General features: G+C 41.1%; 2 protein-coding genes across 22 annotated transcripts in view; one reads left to right on the forward strand and one right to left on the reverse strand.

Annotated features, from left to right (window-relative positions):
* The first annotated feature begins 6,225 nt into the window (after positions 1-6,225).
* Positions 6,226-7,233, forward strand: LOC137971908 (uncharacterized). Its single transcript, XM_068818650.1, has one exon. The coding sequence runs from the start codon at positions 6,226-6,228 to the stop codon at positions 7,231-7,233; it is 1,008 nt and encodes a 335-aa protein (XP_068674751.1).
* Positions 7,234-8,211: 978 nt separating this feature from the next.
* Positions 8,212-13,845, reverse strand: part of LOC138003020 (uncharacterized) — a 33,500-nt gene continuing 27,866 nt past the window's right edge. For all 21 annotated transcript variants that reach the window (XM_068848977.1, XM_068849090.1, XM_068849074.1 and 18 more), the window contains 3 exons: positions 13,269-13,384; positions 11,959-12,345; positions 8,212-10,057 (listed from right to left, as the gene is read on the reverse strand). In XM_068848977.1, coding sequence (XP_068705078.1) covers positions 9,922-10,057; positions 11,959-12,345; positions 13,269-13,384 — 639 coding nt within the window. In that variant the 3' untranslated portion in view covers positions 8,212-9,921. The remainder of the gene's footprint in view (positions 10,058-11,958; positions 12,346-13,268; positions 13,385-13,845) is intronic.

Raw genomic sequence — 13,845 nt, forward strand, 5'->3', positions numbered from 1 at the left:
TGCTTACCATATGTCAGATAAAATGCCTTTTCTCTTGAATATATACGCCATCTAATTCTTGCGCTATATTGACAAGGGCGGTTTGGAGCTGTGAGTAGGCGTGGGATTTGTCACATAAGGTTTAGGGGCCGACATATCTCTCCCTCAATGCCGTAACGGGAGGCAAGGTCGGTAGCAGAAAGCAGCAAAGGGCCAACTGCGTCCAAAAGCCATCGCACGGGCCGAAATCCCGGGATGACTCGTTTGGTACGACGCTCAAGCGCCGGTGTCTGGAAAAGCTCTGGCCCTTCGATACCTAGCCTACCAAAAAATATTAACATGCTGTTTGGTTTTTTTAATTTTTTTTTTACTAGCAATTGACATTTCAGTTGATTTTATAGGCATAAACGAAACGTAAGAAACGTGCGTGTCTGGTCTTGTCTCAGACAGAGGCGAGAGATGGTTTCATGCAGACTGGTACGCCTAAAATGCTCTGTTGTAAACATGGCGGTTCACGAGTGAAGTCGTCTCTATTGCCTTTCTGTGGAGGAATTCCAGGACCTACTGACACAATCTGGGCAAGTTTTGAAAGCTAAAACCTTCAATCGATGCGTTATTTTGCTGGTGGGACTGGGTGGGCCGACACTTATGAAAAAAATTATGAAATGAGAATCGGGAATCTTTCCTTGTCATGGAATGGCAGAATTACTCAGAATTCGTTTTGGACATGAGCGAGGCAACTTAAGAAGCACGAGACTGGCCCTCATCGAATGGCTGAAGCACGGCCAGAGGAAATGATTTCTAGCCAGATACTCAGGAGTAGGCCTGGTGTGTGCTGTTAACTTAGATTTTGGATTTCTCAACAAGTTTTTAACATAGAAAATTCGGGACAAAGTTGTGCTTTCATTTCGCTGTAATTCTCGTGTCAAAGAAACGGTATAATAATGTAAATAAGAGAATAACGATATTTATATTTGCAGATTACCTGTTCTCTTACTACGAAAGTCAAGCTCTACATTTCTACGCAATAAGTGCATTCAAAATTTGCTCGCATTACTTGATAAAAGCTTCCTTGACAATTTCTCTAGTTCTGGAGTAGGATAAACCGTGCTGTCGAACCGTCGCGGAACTTCTCGGAGGAGCCAGTGCATGAAACAAGGGAAGTCTTCATCCAGCTTGATTTCGGCTGCGGTTAAGTGTCGCTCGAGAGCAGCAACAGGACAGTTATCTTTGTCTGTTCTAGCAATATTTATCCAGGCTCCTTCTCTTAGCTGATCTGTCTTTGAAGATTCTAGAAACAGAGCACAATGAGAAGAGTACAGACTAACGTCACAGGCACGCACGCTGCATAGCTCACTGAAGCGCAGAAAACCAGCAAAACCAATCAAACATAAATGCGAGAGTTCTACAACTAGCAACACAAGACTTATCTTTAAGACTTTCTGCCAACTGCTGGAGCATCTCAGGCGTAATCGGTTCTTTCCTGTTCTTGGGCTTAGCTAAAACACGTTTGGATGCACCCATCGTGGACTGGACCAAACAATGAGAGGACACTTTCTGAAAACCAGCTAACCCATGGACCCAATCTATACTATAAACTGCGTTGTTGATAGGAGAAGCAGAAGAGGCACTTTGCAAAATTACTAGTAAGTACATGGCAACATGGAAAGGATTAGCAGGCAAATAGTTGAGACCATTAGATTTAGCCCAGCGTTTCCAGCTGTTAAAACCTCCAAGGTACGTCCTAATCGTACCGCCAGCTTTGGACGTGAAAATCTTGCCACATAGGGGAATGAAAAATATCTAAAGATAAAACAAACGTAAAACAATGATCCAATCAGAAATAAATCAACAGACAAAATTAAAGAAAATCAAATCATTAAAATCAGGAAATCAAATTTATCTTGATAAACAAACCAATAACTCAAACAAACGGACACAGAAGGTCCCTTAACATACGGGCACAGATGGTCCCTTAACATACGGGCACAGATGGTCCCTTCATGTACGAGCACAGATGGTCCCCTCATGTACGGGCACAGAGGGCCCCTTCCTGTTCGGGTACAGATGGTCCCCTAACATACGGGCACAGATGGTCTCTTAACATACGGGCACAGATAATCCCTTAACATACGAGCACAGATGGTCCCTTAACATACGGGCATACAGATGGTCCCTTCATGTACGGGCACCGATGGTCCCCTCACGTAAGGGCACAGAAGGTCCTTTAACAAACAAGCATAGATGGTCCTTAAGCAAACAAAAGGCCCCTGAAAAATAAAAATAAAAATACACGAATCTGCTAGAGAAGACAAGAACTCTATGTCTCAGAACGACGGAAAACGCACCTCGTCGAGATCACCTGAAAAGAGAGAAAAAACACAAAAACAAAACAAAGAATAAAGTTGTGTTAGTGGTTGCGAAACGCAGAGATGAATAGATAACCTTTATCATTTTGATTGCGAGGAATCCATTCCATTTCAATAGAAATCCCATTGTTAACAAAAATATGATAAATATCTAGAACTTCACTCTACAAAAGGGTTTTCCCGCTCCCGCACGTTAAAATGCGCGGAACATTCTGATTATCAGTAAACCACTTGATTGACGAGCCTGATAATTTAGAAACAAGAGAAAGAAGGACAAATTTAACTGCCAAAATTTCGCGTAAAGTAGAACTTCCTGACATTTGGTCTACAGTCTCTTTTCCACATTGCACCAGATAACCTCCAAAACCTGAATCACTAGCATCGGAATAAACGATACCAACTGTACTGGATTTTGGAGACATAAATTTACCATTCAGAGAATTAACATTGGAAGACCAAAACAACAATTCTTCTCTAACCCCCAGGGAAGATAGGAACGACCTGGGCCCGGTTGTTCAAAAGCCGATTAACGTTAATCCCAGATTAAAAATTAACCAAGGACTTTATTTCTCCACTAATAAATGCTGTTCAACGTTGATATTCGGCAAAACTTTGCATTAGAAGAAGCCAATCTTGAAAAACAAAAATAAGCAAAACAACCTTTCACCAAAAAGTTGAAAACATGAAACAAAAGTTTACGCTAATTCTGGATTAAGCTAATCGGCTTTCGAACAACCGGGCCCTGGTCCCAAAAAGATCTATTTCCAATTGCACAATAACAATGTCTTGTCATTAATTAAACGAACAATGTTCCCAACCGCGGTTCCCATGCAGATAATTTGACCAACAATAGAGGCTAATGTACGAATTCGAATTGAATTGGCTGAAGCTGAATTGGCAAGGGATGACTTCAATTTATCCATTCTACGCTCGGAAACGTAGATCATTCCAGACTCGAAGTTCAAAATGTATCCAAGGAAACAGACCTCGAGACGAGGATTCCAATTAGATTTCTCCTCACTAATGGTGAAACCAGAGGCAATGACATCGCCGTGCGGCACTCCAGATTTTCCACGTGTAAACTTAGCGGTCCCAAACGAAATGTAGCACCAGTGCCCAAAATTCATGGGGTGCCGAGACTACCTCTTGGAGGTAGTCTCAGGCTCGGCACGGGTAATCGAGGCACCGTGCCGAGATTGGCGTTCGTGTAAACGCTCTCCCGTGCCGTTCCAGGCCTTTTTGTCATAAATCCACTCCTGGCGCATGCGTAATTGTCACAAAAATGACAGCCGAAGAGATAGATACAAACACGTTTCCATTCGCCAAAGAAAAACCTGAAGAACCGTGAAATAAGCTGGCCCGACGAGGGCCAAAAAAACAACTATTAAAAACCAGGTCTTTTCCATTTTCCGGGTAAAAAACAGACGGAAATTAGGGGTGCAATTAAAAATTGGAACCGTGCCCAGCAAGAAATTTGGCCATGTAAATGATGGGTAGTGCCGTGCAGAAATGGTTTGGGCAAGGTACCAAAAATGTGCCGTGCCGTGCCGTGCCGTGCCGTACCGATTTTTTGGCGCCTGTAAATGGGGTTTCAGATTGAGATCGATTGAAACTCAGCATACATACGACCCGAGGCCAGAGTTGAACCCGGGTCACAGAGTTGGGAGGCGCGGTTGATAACCGCTAAACCATTCTCAAGAAAAAACCTCTGGAACCAGGGTATTTATTTTGTGGACTAATCTCAAATTTAATTGGTCCTGCACGTGTGTGACAGATTGAAAGCAAGTGACCAATGATATAGCAGAAGTGTCCATACAAATTGGACGCCGACAAATAAAATGATTGAGGTCATTATCACGGGAGAGATATGTAGAAGCCGTGAGACCTTCAGATTTTCCAATCGCCTCCTCGCTTACAAAAAACTCTGGCGTAGGGAAAAGAAAATGACATGTTACACAGTGTTCCCTTCTTCGTGAGTGTTTAGTATTGTCAGCGCGTCAAGTTCCTATTTTTCCTATTTTTGATCTGCTTCCTGTTTTCTCCTATTTTTTCGAGAAATTTCTATTTTTTTTTACTATTTTTTTAAGGTTTCACTTAGTGCAGGGGAACAATGACTTTTCTCCTGTTGCGCTGGTTGCGGGGCTTGCAATTCGTGATAACTTCATTTATCTTGCATTTCTCAGATTCCTGTAACTTGTTCATTTTTTCTAGACCAATCATGAAATTTGGATGATTCTCGCCAAGTCCGCCAGCCGACCATTATTATCTCAGCAAAAAAACTTTTGATTTGTCCAGTTCAGCAGTTATGGCGCAGTGGTGAGAGCGCTCGCCTCCCACCAGTGTGGCCTGGGTTCGATTCCCAGACTCGGCGTCATATGTGGGTTGAGTTTGTTGGTTCTCTGCTCTGCTCCGAGAGGTTTTTCTCCGGGTACTCCGGTTTTCCCCTCTCCTCAAAAACCAACATTTGATTTGAATTGAGTTGATTTTTTCAGTAGTGTCCCCGATTAGTGCTCTAGCGCTAAATCCATTGACTCTTGAATAAATTTATTATTATTATTATTATTATTATTATTATTATTATTATTATTATTATTATTCTACGTTCCCTGGCTCCCCGGCCCCTTCCCCCGCGCGGGCCCTGAACGATACTCAACAACATTTATTAAGCAATAGATGACTCTTTCCGAGTTTACATAGCCTTATCTAAACACGATGGGGAGTTGGGAGAATTCGAGATGGTTATGTAAACCCGAGACGCAGTCATGGGTTCAAATAACTGTCGAGAATTCTCCTAACTCCCCCGAGTGTTTAGATCACGAGGCTATGTAAATACGGAAAAAGGTTCTCCATTGCTTTCCAAAATATTTCTAAAAAAAAACCACACTGAAGGAAACTGCTGTTTTTTTTACTTTTTTAAAAAACAGATTTTCTTGATACATGCTCATACTTCTTACCAACCAATCAAAACGCGCGTCTTACAACAAAACCATCCAAAATTACATACATACATACATACTTAATTGACCGCTCCCCATAGGGGACTACGAAACGACGAAATAGAATAACAACAACAACTGATAAGAATCCCAACTGGCTGGAGGCAAACCAGTTAAGTGTATAGCTGGGAAGTTGAAACAGGGACTACCAGGATCGAATTCAACGAGTGGTCAGAGCGGGTCATGAACCCGGGATCTCCGGATCTCAAGGCAAGCGCCCTAATCACTGCCCTAACAACTTTTCCGTGTGACGTCACAGCCGTGTTTACATACTCTCATCTCAACACGGCTATGTACCAATGAGAGTGCCCGTACTAAGAATGAAAAAGCTTGCTTCCGGTTGCCCTACGTGGCTTGTGTGCTTTATTAAGCCTCAAACCCGCCCAGTGGCATTCCCAAAGATGAGTGAGACGTATTATTCCAGAGAGTAAGGCATAAAAAAGAGAAACAGCGATATACATTCCAGAAGTAACGCAAATTCATTTTAGAGCATCATCTCAAATGTAAATCACTTCAGTGAGGACAACACGACGGCGTTCTCGGTCCAGTCTTTCGCAATTATTCCTGCGCGCGCGCTGTGGTCATTTGACGTCGCGTTCTCTTTCTGAATCTATCTATTATCCTGGACACAACGAGACTCGAAATGCGTTGTATAATGACATTGTTTTTCCGCTAAGCTCTCTAGCCATGAGTCATAAGTCCCGTTTAATGCTAAATTGACTTCAGGGTGCGATAATCGTTTTGCTAAGAAGTACTTTCCAGACTGACGAAGTTAGTGAGCGCGCGCATCCACGCTATATTCTAATTTTTCCCGTTTGTGATGCAAGCAGTCATTGGATTCTCTGCTTTTTTGAGGTGTTTTGTTGTAAAGAGTCTGCAAAATGGGAAATTGGTTCTCATCTTGTAAATGTGCGAAGGCGACCAACAGTGACTGCTCGCTTTCACAGGAAAAGTCGCCAATTCAGAAGCATTCGTTGATAAAGGAGAAAAAAGAGGAGAAAAGTGTAAAAAGAAAACAGAAGAATCAATTCAGCAAGACCAAAGCGTCAAGAAGAAGCAAAGCAGAATCAGTTCTCCAGGAAAAACTCTCCTTGACTTCGTTCCAATCATTCCAATCAGAAAGGAATGTTAGTGCAAAAAGCGCGTCCGTCAACCAAGAAATTCCTTCGACTTCAGATTTAACTGTCATTGGTCATGCTATTCCAGTTCTGGAAAAACCGGCCACGCCTGAAATGGAGCATGATCGATCAACTGCAAAGGTTATTGCTGTACAGCCGCCCGTTACCAGCGAGCATTCTTCGGATGGAACGTTGCCGGATAGACGCCTCAAGAGGCCCATTACTGGAAACCAATCCAACGTCTCGTTGTCTTCGGGGACTGGAATCAAACAATCGCAAAACTGCCAGCCAAAGCTGGCTGATAACAACGAAGAATCTAAGTCCGTTCTTTCGCTGTTGAAAGCATCCCAGGAAAAGAGAGTTTCTAATGAAAGCAGCCAATCCCAGCTCCTTGATATACTCAAGGTTCGACTTGATATGGCCATTAACAACATGGAAATCAACAGATTGATGGCTAATGTGGAACGGGCACTAGATAGATCATCGCGTGCCCGCGAATTGGGACTTCAACGAATCCGTGCTGCTCGATCCTCAAGACGAGTTTATCCAGTAGATGATGATGCCCAGGAGGAGACTGCTGCTGTCCAAGAGGAGGAAGTCGTTGATGAAGACGAAAATTTTGCAGATGGGGAGGAGACTGGGGATGATACTGTCACCGACGGAGAGGAGACTGGGGATTATGATGACGAGACTGGAGAAGACAGTTACAGCGAGGTGGAAAGTGAGACCTCTCCACCTCCCCCATTAAAACCAAAAATCTGTTGGCAATAAACTGCTAGTTTGGGTAACGTGCACACGTTAAAGTCATACTGGGTGTTAAAATCGAAGCAATCGTTTCGAACTCTGAAATACTTGTTTTTTAGGTACACATTTACGTTAGCTTTTGAAACATGAGTTGATTTTGGTTCGAGACAGATATTCATTGGGCTGTTAAGCCAAAATGCAAGAGTTAGATGGCTTCCAGTGCAAAGGTTATTTAAGAGGGCATTTAACGAACAAATCTTAGACAATGTTTAACACATATTAAGTGAAAGGTGTTACAATTGAACCCACTGGAACTCGGAAAAATCCGAGCCCCAGATGGGATTCGAACCCACGACCCTCCGTGATCTAGTACGGATGCTCTAACCACTGAGCTACTGGAGACTCTATAGTGAGCAAGGGTGAAATGTGGGTATTTGACTTGAAATGTGGGTCAAATACCCACATGTGGGTCAAATACCCACATTTCACCCTTGTTCACCATAGAGTCTCCAGTAGCTCAGTGGTTATAGCATCTGTACTATATCACGGAGGGTCGTGGGTTCGAATCCCATCTGGGGCTCCCATTTTTCCGAGTTCCCAGTGGGTTCAATTGTAACAAATCTGAGACAGGCAACGATAAATCTGCTTGACAAAATAAATGGGGGAATCTGAGGAATTGTATGGCTCTGAGCCAAAATCACATAAACGAGAGAAGCGAAGAAACTTTGTAATTCACGGGGTGATAGAAACAACTTGAAGAATTACAAAAAAATCTAAAGTTGCAGAAACTAAGCGTGCAAATAGTAGGCTGTAAAGCTGCGACCCGAAAATCGCATAGTTAGCTGCAAGGCGCGCGTAAGGGGCCTTCAGTGTAACATATCTGGAGCGCTGAAAAGTGCAACATTAACTCTCGATTCTCCTCAGCTAATTTCAAAATGTAATTTAATCTTGGACGGCTTAATTAATTACCTTCTTAATTGTTGTGACCAATAAATTACTGCTGTAAATTATAAGAATAGCAATATTTATTTTATCGTATACAAAACATATGGTTACATTTCCTTGCAAAGTGTACTACGGTAGTTTACGACTTTTCCTTCGACGAAAAGTGCTGAGATATGTATTAATGAAATAAAATTTAAATGTAATATAATATTACGGTGCTTACATGAATGTCTGCGTATCACTGGGAGTTCTCTTATTGCGAAATAAAGCCACTTTCGCTTGTCCTAAAGCCCTTTGGTTCAAGCTAAAAAAAGTGACACTTATAGCTCCTATTTCGTGTAATTTACACCCCGAAAGTTATCCCTCAAGGGCCACAGAAGTTTAAAAAAACAAGGCGTCGTAAATACAGCACGCACAGACGACGTCTAAGATTCTTTCAGGCCGGCTGCTAGTTTTTGGTTACTGAATTGAGTGGAGTGCGCTTAGTTTGTCAGATGGTACTGGTATTGGCCAATAGGCCATTTCCGAGTTCATGTCTGCCTCCTCTTCAAAGCGAGTCTAAGTGCGAAGTTTTTCTTATGAAAATTAGTTTTCATTCATATGTAAAGTAGAACTAATTAGCATCACAAAAACTTCGCACTTAGACTCGCTTTGAAGAAGAGGCAAACATGAACTCGGAAATGGCCTATTATGATCCGCGCGTGGCTTTTCTCTGAAACACTTATAGAAATAAGGCAAACGCCTTTCATTCTCCAAAGGTTTTAAGTGTCAAAAATGTTCAAAGCTATAACTGTCTATCAGGACTGGTTTGCACATTTGTTTACTTATTGCAAAGTGTTTGTCACGTACCCTAAAAAACTCTTTCTGCTCAAAAACTCCCTGCACTTTTATAACATCTATTCCTTGATTTGCTAACCGTTCTCCTCCGAAATCACTATTTTAGAAGTTCCTTAAAAGTCACGAGAAAAAGTAGTTGTAATTTGACCTACGACCGCGCGAAGTAGAGGAATGGGTTTTAAAATATCAGGTTGACGTCACAGACCAAGGGTGCGTTCGATTGACCCTATTCCGGAATAAGAATACGAGGAGTGATAATTTAAAACGGTATGTTTGCTGTTTAGAAGCCACAAGGATAACAAAGAAATGTTTAAATTAGTATTTTAGAAGGTTTTTGACAATTTTAATGCGAATATCCGTAAAAACGAAGGATTTCTAACTTCTATTCCATGTATTCCTATTCCGGAATACGGTCAATCGAACGCATCCTAAAACAGCGATGCAAAGTAATTTGTGACGTCAAGCCGGTATCGAACCCATTCAACTTCATTGCTCGGTCATGGATCGAACTACACTCTTTTTTTATATATAATAGCGTCAAATTTTGGAGCTCAGGCTGAACGTTCTTTTCTATTTTTGCGATGTGCGGCTTCTAAAATTTACATCAGACTTTCATTTAAAATGCGCAAAATAAAAACGTGCTTAATCCCTCAGCCTGAGGAATGTTCTTAATAAGTCCTTAAAATTGTAGATAACCTCAGCCTCAACGTTCTTATAAAAAAAGGTTCTTATAAAATAAGAAGAGTGTATGGCAACTTTTCCCGTTTCCAAAGTGAATAAAAAAAAGGTGAATTTTAAATAAAAAGGATCTAAAAACAACACAATGCATTTGGGACGATTTCGGAGAATAATTAAATTGGAAAAGTGAAGTCCCAACAATGTTGCCAGGAATTTGGAAAAACTGCTTTGATCATGAGGGATGACTATGATCTGTTACATATGTGTGTCTGCTCTTGGTTCTTGTCCCGAGACAGCTTCGTTGCAGTAAGCTTCCATTCTCACCACATTCTTAGCGACCTTTTCAGCTCCTGTTTGCACTCTACATCTTTCTCTTTCTCTATTTTTTAACCTTGAAAAAGATGAGAAGAAGGATCAATATCTGTAACTTAAACACTAGAGCTACAGGTTGGAGATTGATTTAAGTCGATACTGAGTCAAGAAAACACAGACTAATGCCGAATTGGTTTTTGGACTTGATTATATTTCGAATTTCGGTTGAGGACCTAAGCCAATTAGGCGAAAATTCTCTTGGGAGTTTTCCGTAACAATTCAGAATCCCTTATAGACTAGATAAGCATAGGAAATGGTTTCAAGGCGATTGCATTTCGTGATTTATGGCCGGCACGAGTGATGTATCAGTTGAAAGTTCCCAAATTAGACCATTTTCGAATTCTCACGACTGGAATGGATCTAGCATGAAATGGAGGCTAACGCGGGTAAATATTTTCACACACAAATTAATTTGCCCGCATTAACCTCCATTTCATGCTAGATCAAGTCCAGCCTTGACAATTCGAAAATGGTCTATTGCTCCAGCCGTAGGCGTAATGCTTTGAAAATTCTCAACATGCACGAGAAACTTCATGGGCGATTTTTTATTTTTACAGCGCGCAATCGTTGTTTTTTACTCGTGACCTTTTTGAAGTCAATTTGCTAATAGCACGATAACTCGATCCTGTGAGCAAGCTCGTATGTTTAGGAAATGTAAACAATGATATCAGCAAATATATCCTTTACTCAACAAAATTACTCCATCACTGTGTTTCCATAACAACTTTTGACCATTAATGCATTTACCATTGACCAATCAGAACGCGATATTGAATATAATATATAACAATTATTCCATGAGCCCGAGTTGGATATGAAGTGATAAAATAACCAACAAGCGCGTAGCGCGAGTTGGTTATAATCACTTCATATCCAACAAGAGCGAATGGAATAATGTTTTAGTAAATTCTCAAACCGGGTTTTGGCGCCGATTTCTATTTCCACAATTTTACAAAGCGTCCGGAAAGAGCATCTTGGCGCACTATTTTCCATATGACGTAAAACTTCGACTATTGGCTAATAGTCGGAGCTGAAAATTTACTAAATAGATATAACCAATTCCAAAAGCGGACCCCCCGGTTTATTTATTCTTACTGGCCTTACTTAAACAACGAATTTAAGGGATAAAACAATTTTGATTTCTTTTTGTTTAGCTGTGACGAAAAGCAATCGAATAAAGAAAACCAACAAAACGATCTAAAACGAGTTAAAACAAGAAGAGCTGGAAAAATAATAAATATCCCCCCCTTACATAGGAAGTTTACAGGTTTTCTGCCTAGGTTACCAAATACCATCACAGTCGTGCATTTACCTTTAAAAATGAGTGCTAAATAAACGTCTGACGGGAAATTGAATATTCAGAATCATCTTTTGGATTGAAACTGGCGAAAAATGCAGGAAAAAAATATTTTCCAAACCGTTATGCAACTGAACACGAAAAGCGTGGACTGTTAAGAGCTTTAGTTGACGTAGTATCGCCGTGCAGCCGCGTCGAGCCACAGACAGCGCGCGAAAATTAAACCTCATTTATGTTTAAATGTTCCAATCTGGCTTGAGCCTGCGATCCATTCGAAAACCAAAACGTGGTAAGTGGTCAACTTTTAAAAATACAGCTGACCTTGATGAGCCCGCGATATTGTCACGTGCTACTGGTCAGCGGATACTTTATCTTGACAGGTGTCAATTGACCATAACATGGATGTCCAATCTCAAGGAAGTACACTGTAAACGGCTGCCATGTTGGGCTTATTTATTATTATTATTATTATTATTATTATTATTGGGCAACTTCGCACGCTCCCACGAACAATACTGCTAGCCGTGATTACCATGAGAAAAGCAACTCATGGGTTACCATACGTTGCTCCGCGCACGAGCCTTCTGTGAGCTCCGCTATAATAAATTTAGGATGATACTTACCACAATAACACGATGAAGATGACTGACAAAGAGATGATGACAGCAGCTCCAACGCAAACACCGATAGCAATCCATTTCCACTCAACCCTGCTGCTTTCCCCTTCATCTAAAAATCTGGACTGTGTTGTTAGCTTTGACGAAGTTGTTGACGAGGGCGGAATAAGAAATTCCACATTGATGACAGTTATTCCGGTAGCACGTTCAATCCAGGAGCGTGCGCCACTGACAATGTCCACTAATGTGTCTCGAGGCACCACGGAAGCATTGCCGATGAACCATCCCAGCGGTTGCTGAACGTAAAATGCCAATCGCAAATTTTCCATGTCAGGGTACCCGGGTAGAAGATGAACGTGGTCAGCGTCGTAAAAAAAAAAGTGACGGTCCCGCCTAGAAATGAGCATGCAAGATTTCAATTCTGCAGATAGTTGCCATGAGAAATTAAGCGAGCACAAGCTAAAAGGCATGGCAAGCGAAGCAAAAGCAATGATCACAAAATTTGTTCTGCGCTGTGGAACAAGCAAATTAAGAAACTGGACGTTTGCTCATAGAGCAAGATAAGACAAAATTTTAAAATCCCATTAGGTCGTTCTATATTAGATTTCACATGGAGGCAAATTTTTTTTAAGAGATTACTTTTAAAGCTGTCATTTCAACCGCTGAGATGCCTTTTTTTGGCGATCCCTGCCGTATATGAAATATGAATATGCATAATTGTAAAATTGTAAATGGTTTGAACCCAGGAGCCATATCATTAAGTAAAGTACGATCGTTCGGGTTAGTGTAGTCCTGAGAAGGACTGTTTGAGAAGACATTGACATTGTCAATGTCATCTCAAACAGTCCTTCTCAGGACCCGGACGATCGTACTTTACAGCAATACGTTGTCTTGTGTTCTTCGATGATCTTAAACGTGTTCAAGGTGGACCGAATGGCATTATCCTCTCTTTTCTGCCTCCGAAAACAGAATGAGTAGAATAGACGCAATACTAGGCATATCGAGAATCCGTTTCTTCATTTGAAAATCGAACGATGTCGAAAGAATAGTCAAAGAAAACTGAACGGAATGGCAGCAAGAAAACGAGAAACCTTGAAGTTAGTCCTTCAAACTAGAGCCGTATAACTCAGTTAACTCTATACAGAGATTTTAATTTGATTCGAGGCCACAAAAATCACTTTAGACAGTCACAAGACAAGCAGACGATCAAATCAACGAATCACAACGTGGCAAAACAAATTCATCCAGCCGGCGCTGAAGTTGGAAAGGGCGTACGTGTTAGACCCTAAAGGTTAAAGAAAAGGCTATATCCTTACCTATGTCGCAGTGAAGTCTTCAGTGAGCATCTTGCGCGGTTGAAGGTGCAATATGATGTCGTTCCATGGGCCACTGCCTCTTTGAACGACTTGTCCACTCGATAATCCCATTTGAACTGTTAGAGGTGTCAACATATGCCATTAATATAAGCCTCCACACTAAACTTGGAATCTTGTTGTAATAACAATTACAATACATTTAGTGCAAGTAACCCCGTTACTTTGAGTGCAATTTGATATAAATGAGCGCGAGTAAATTTTTCATTCTAACAAATCTGGCGAGTGCAACTTGTAGTCTGTGTAGTCTGAAAAACAAGTGCTTATTCATACCAAATTACACAAGAAATCATGTGATTACTTATTTCTAATATACTTTTTTTAAAGTAGACATTTGCGATAAAGTTCATTCAACTGATTGGTTGAAACAGATTACAACGTTTGTCAAATCATAACTTTTACAAGACCGTCGTTCAAGAGTCATTCAACTGTAACCTTGGAAACGTGCATTAATTTGCAATTTGCGCCCCCGTGTTACAAATGTACTCTCTTTTTTAGCCAATCTGAATCGAGTATTTTT

Source organism: Montipora foliosa, chromosome 1 (assembly GCF_036669935.1).
Source record: "Montipora foliosa isolate CH-2021 chromosome 1, ASM3666993v2, whole genome shotgun sequence".
Lineage (NCBI taxonomy): Eukaryota > Metazoa > Cnidaria > Anthozoa > Scleractinia > Acroporidae > Montipora > Montipora foliosa.

Bases quoted from the DNA above. Each gene is read 5' to 3' on its own strand.
- LOC137971908 (XM_068818650.1), top strand. From the start codon at position 6,226: ATGGGAAATTGGTTCTCATCTTGTAAATGTGCGAAGGCGACCAACAGT.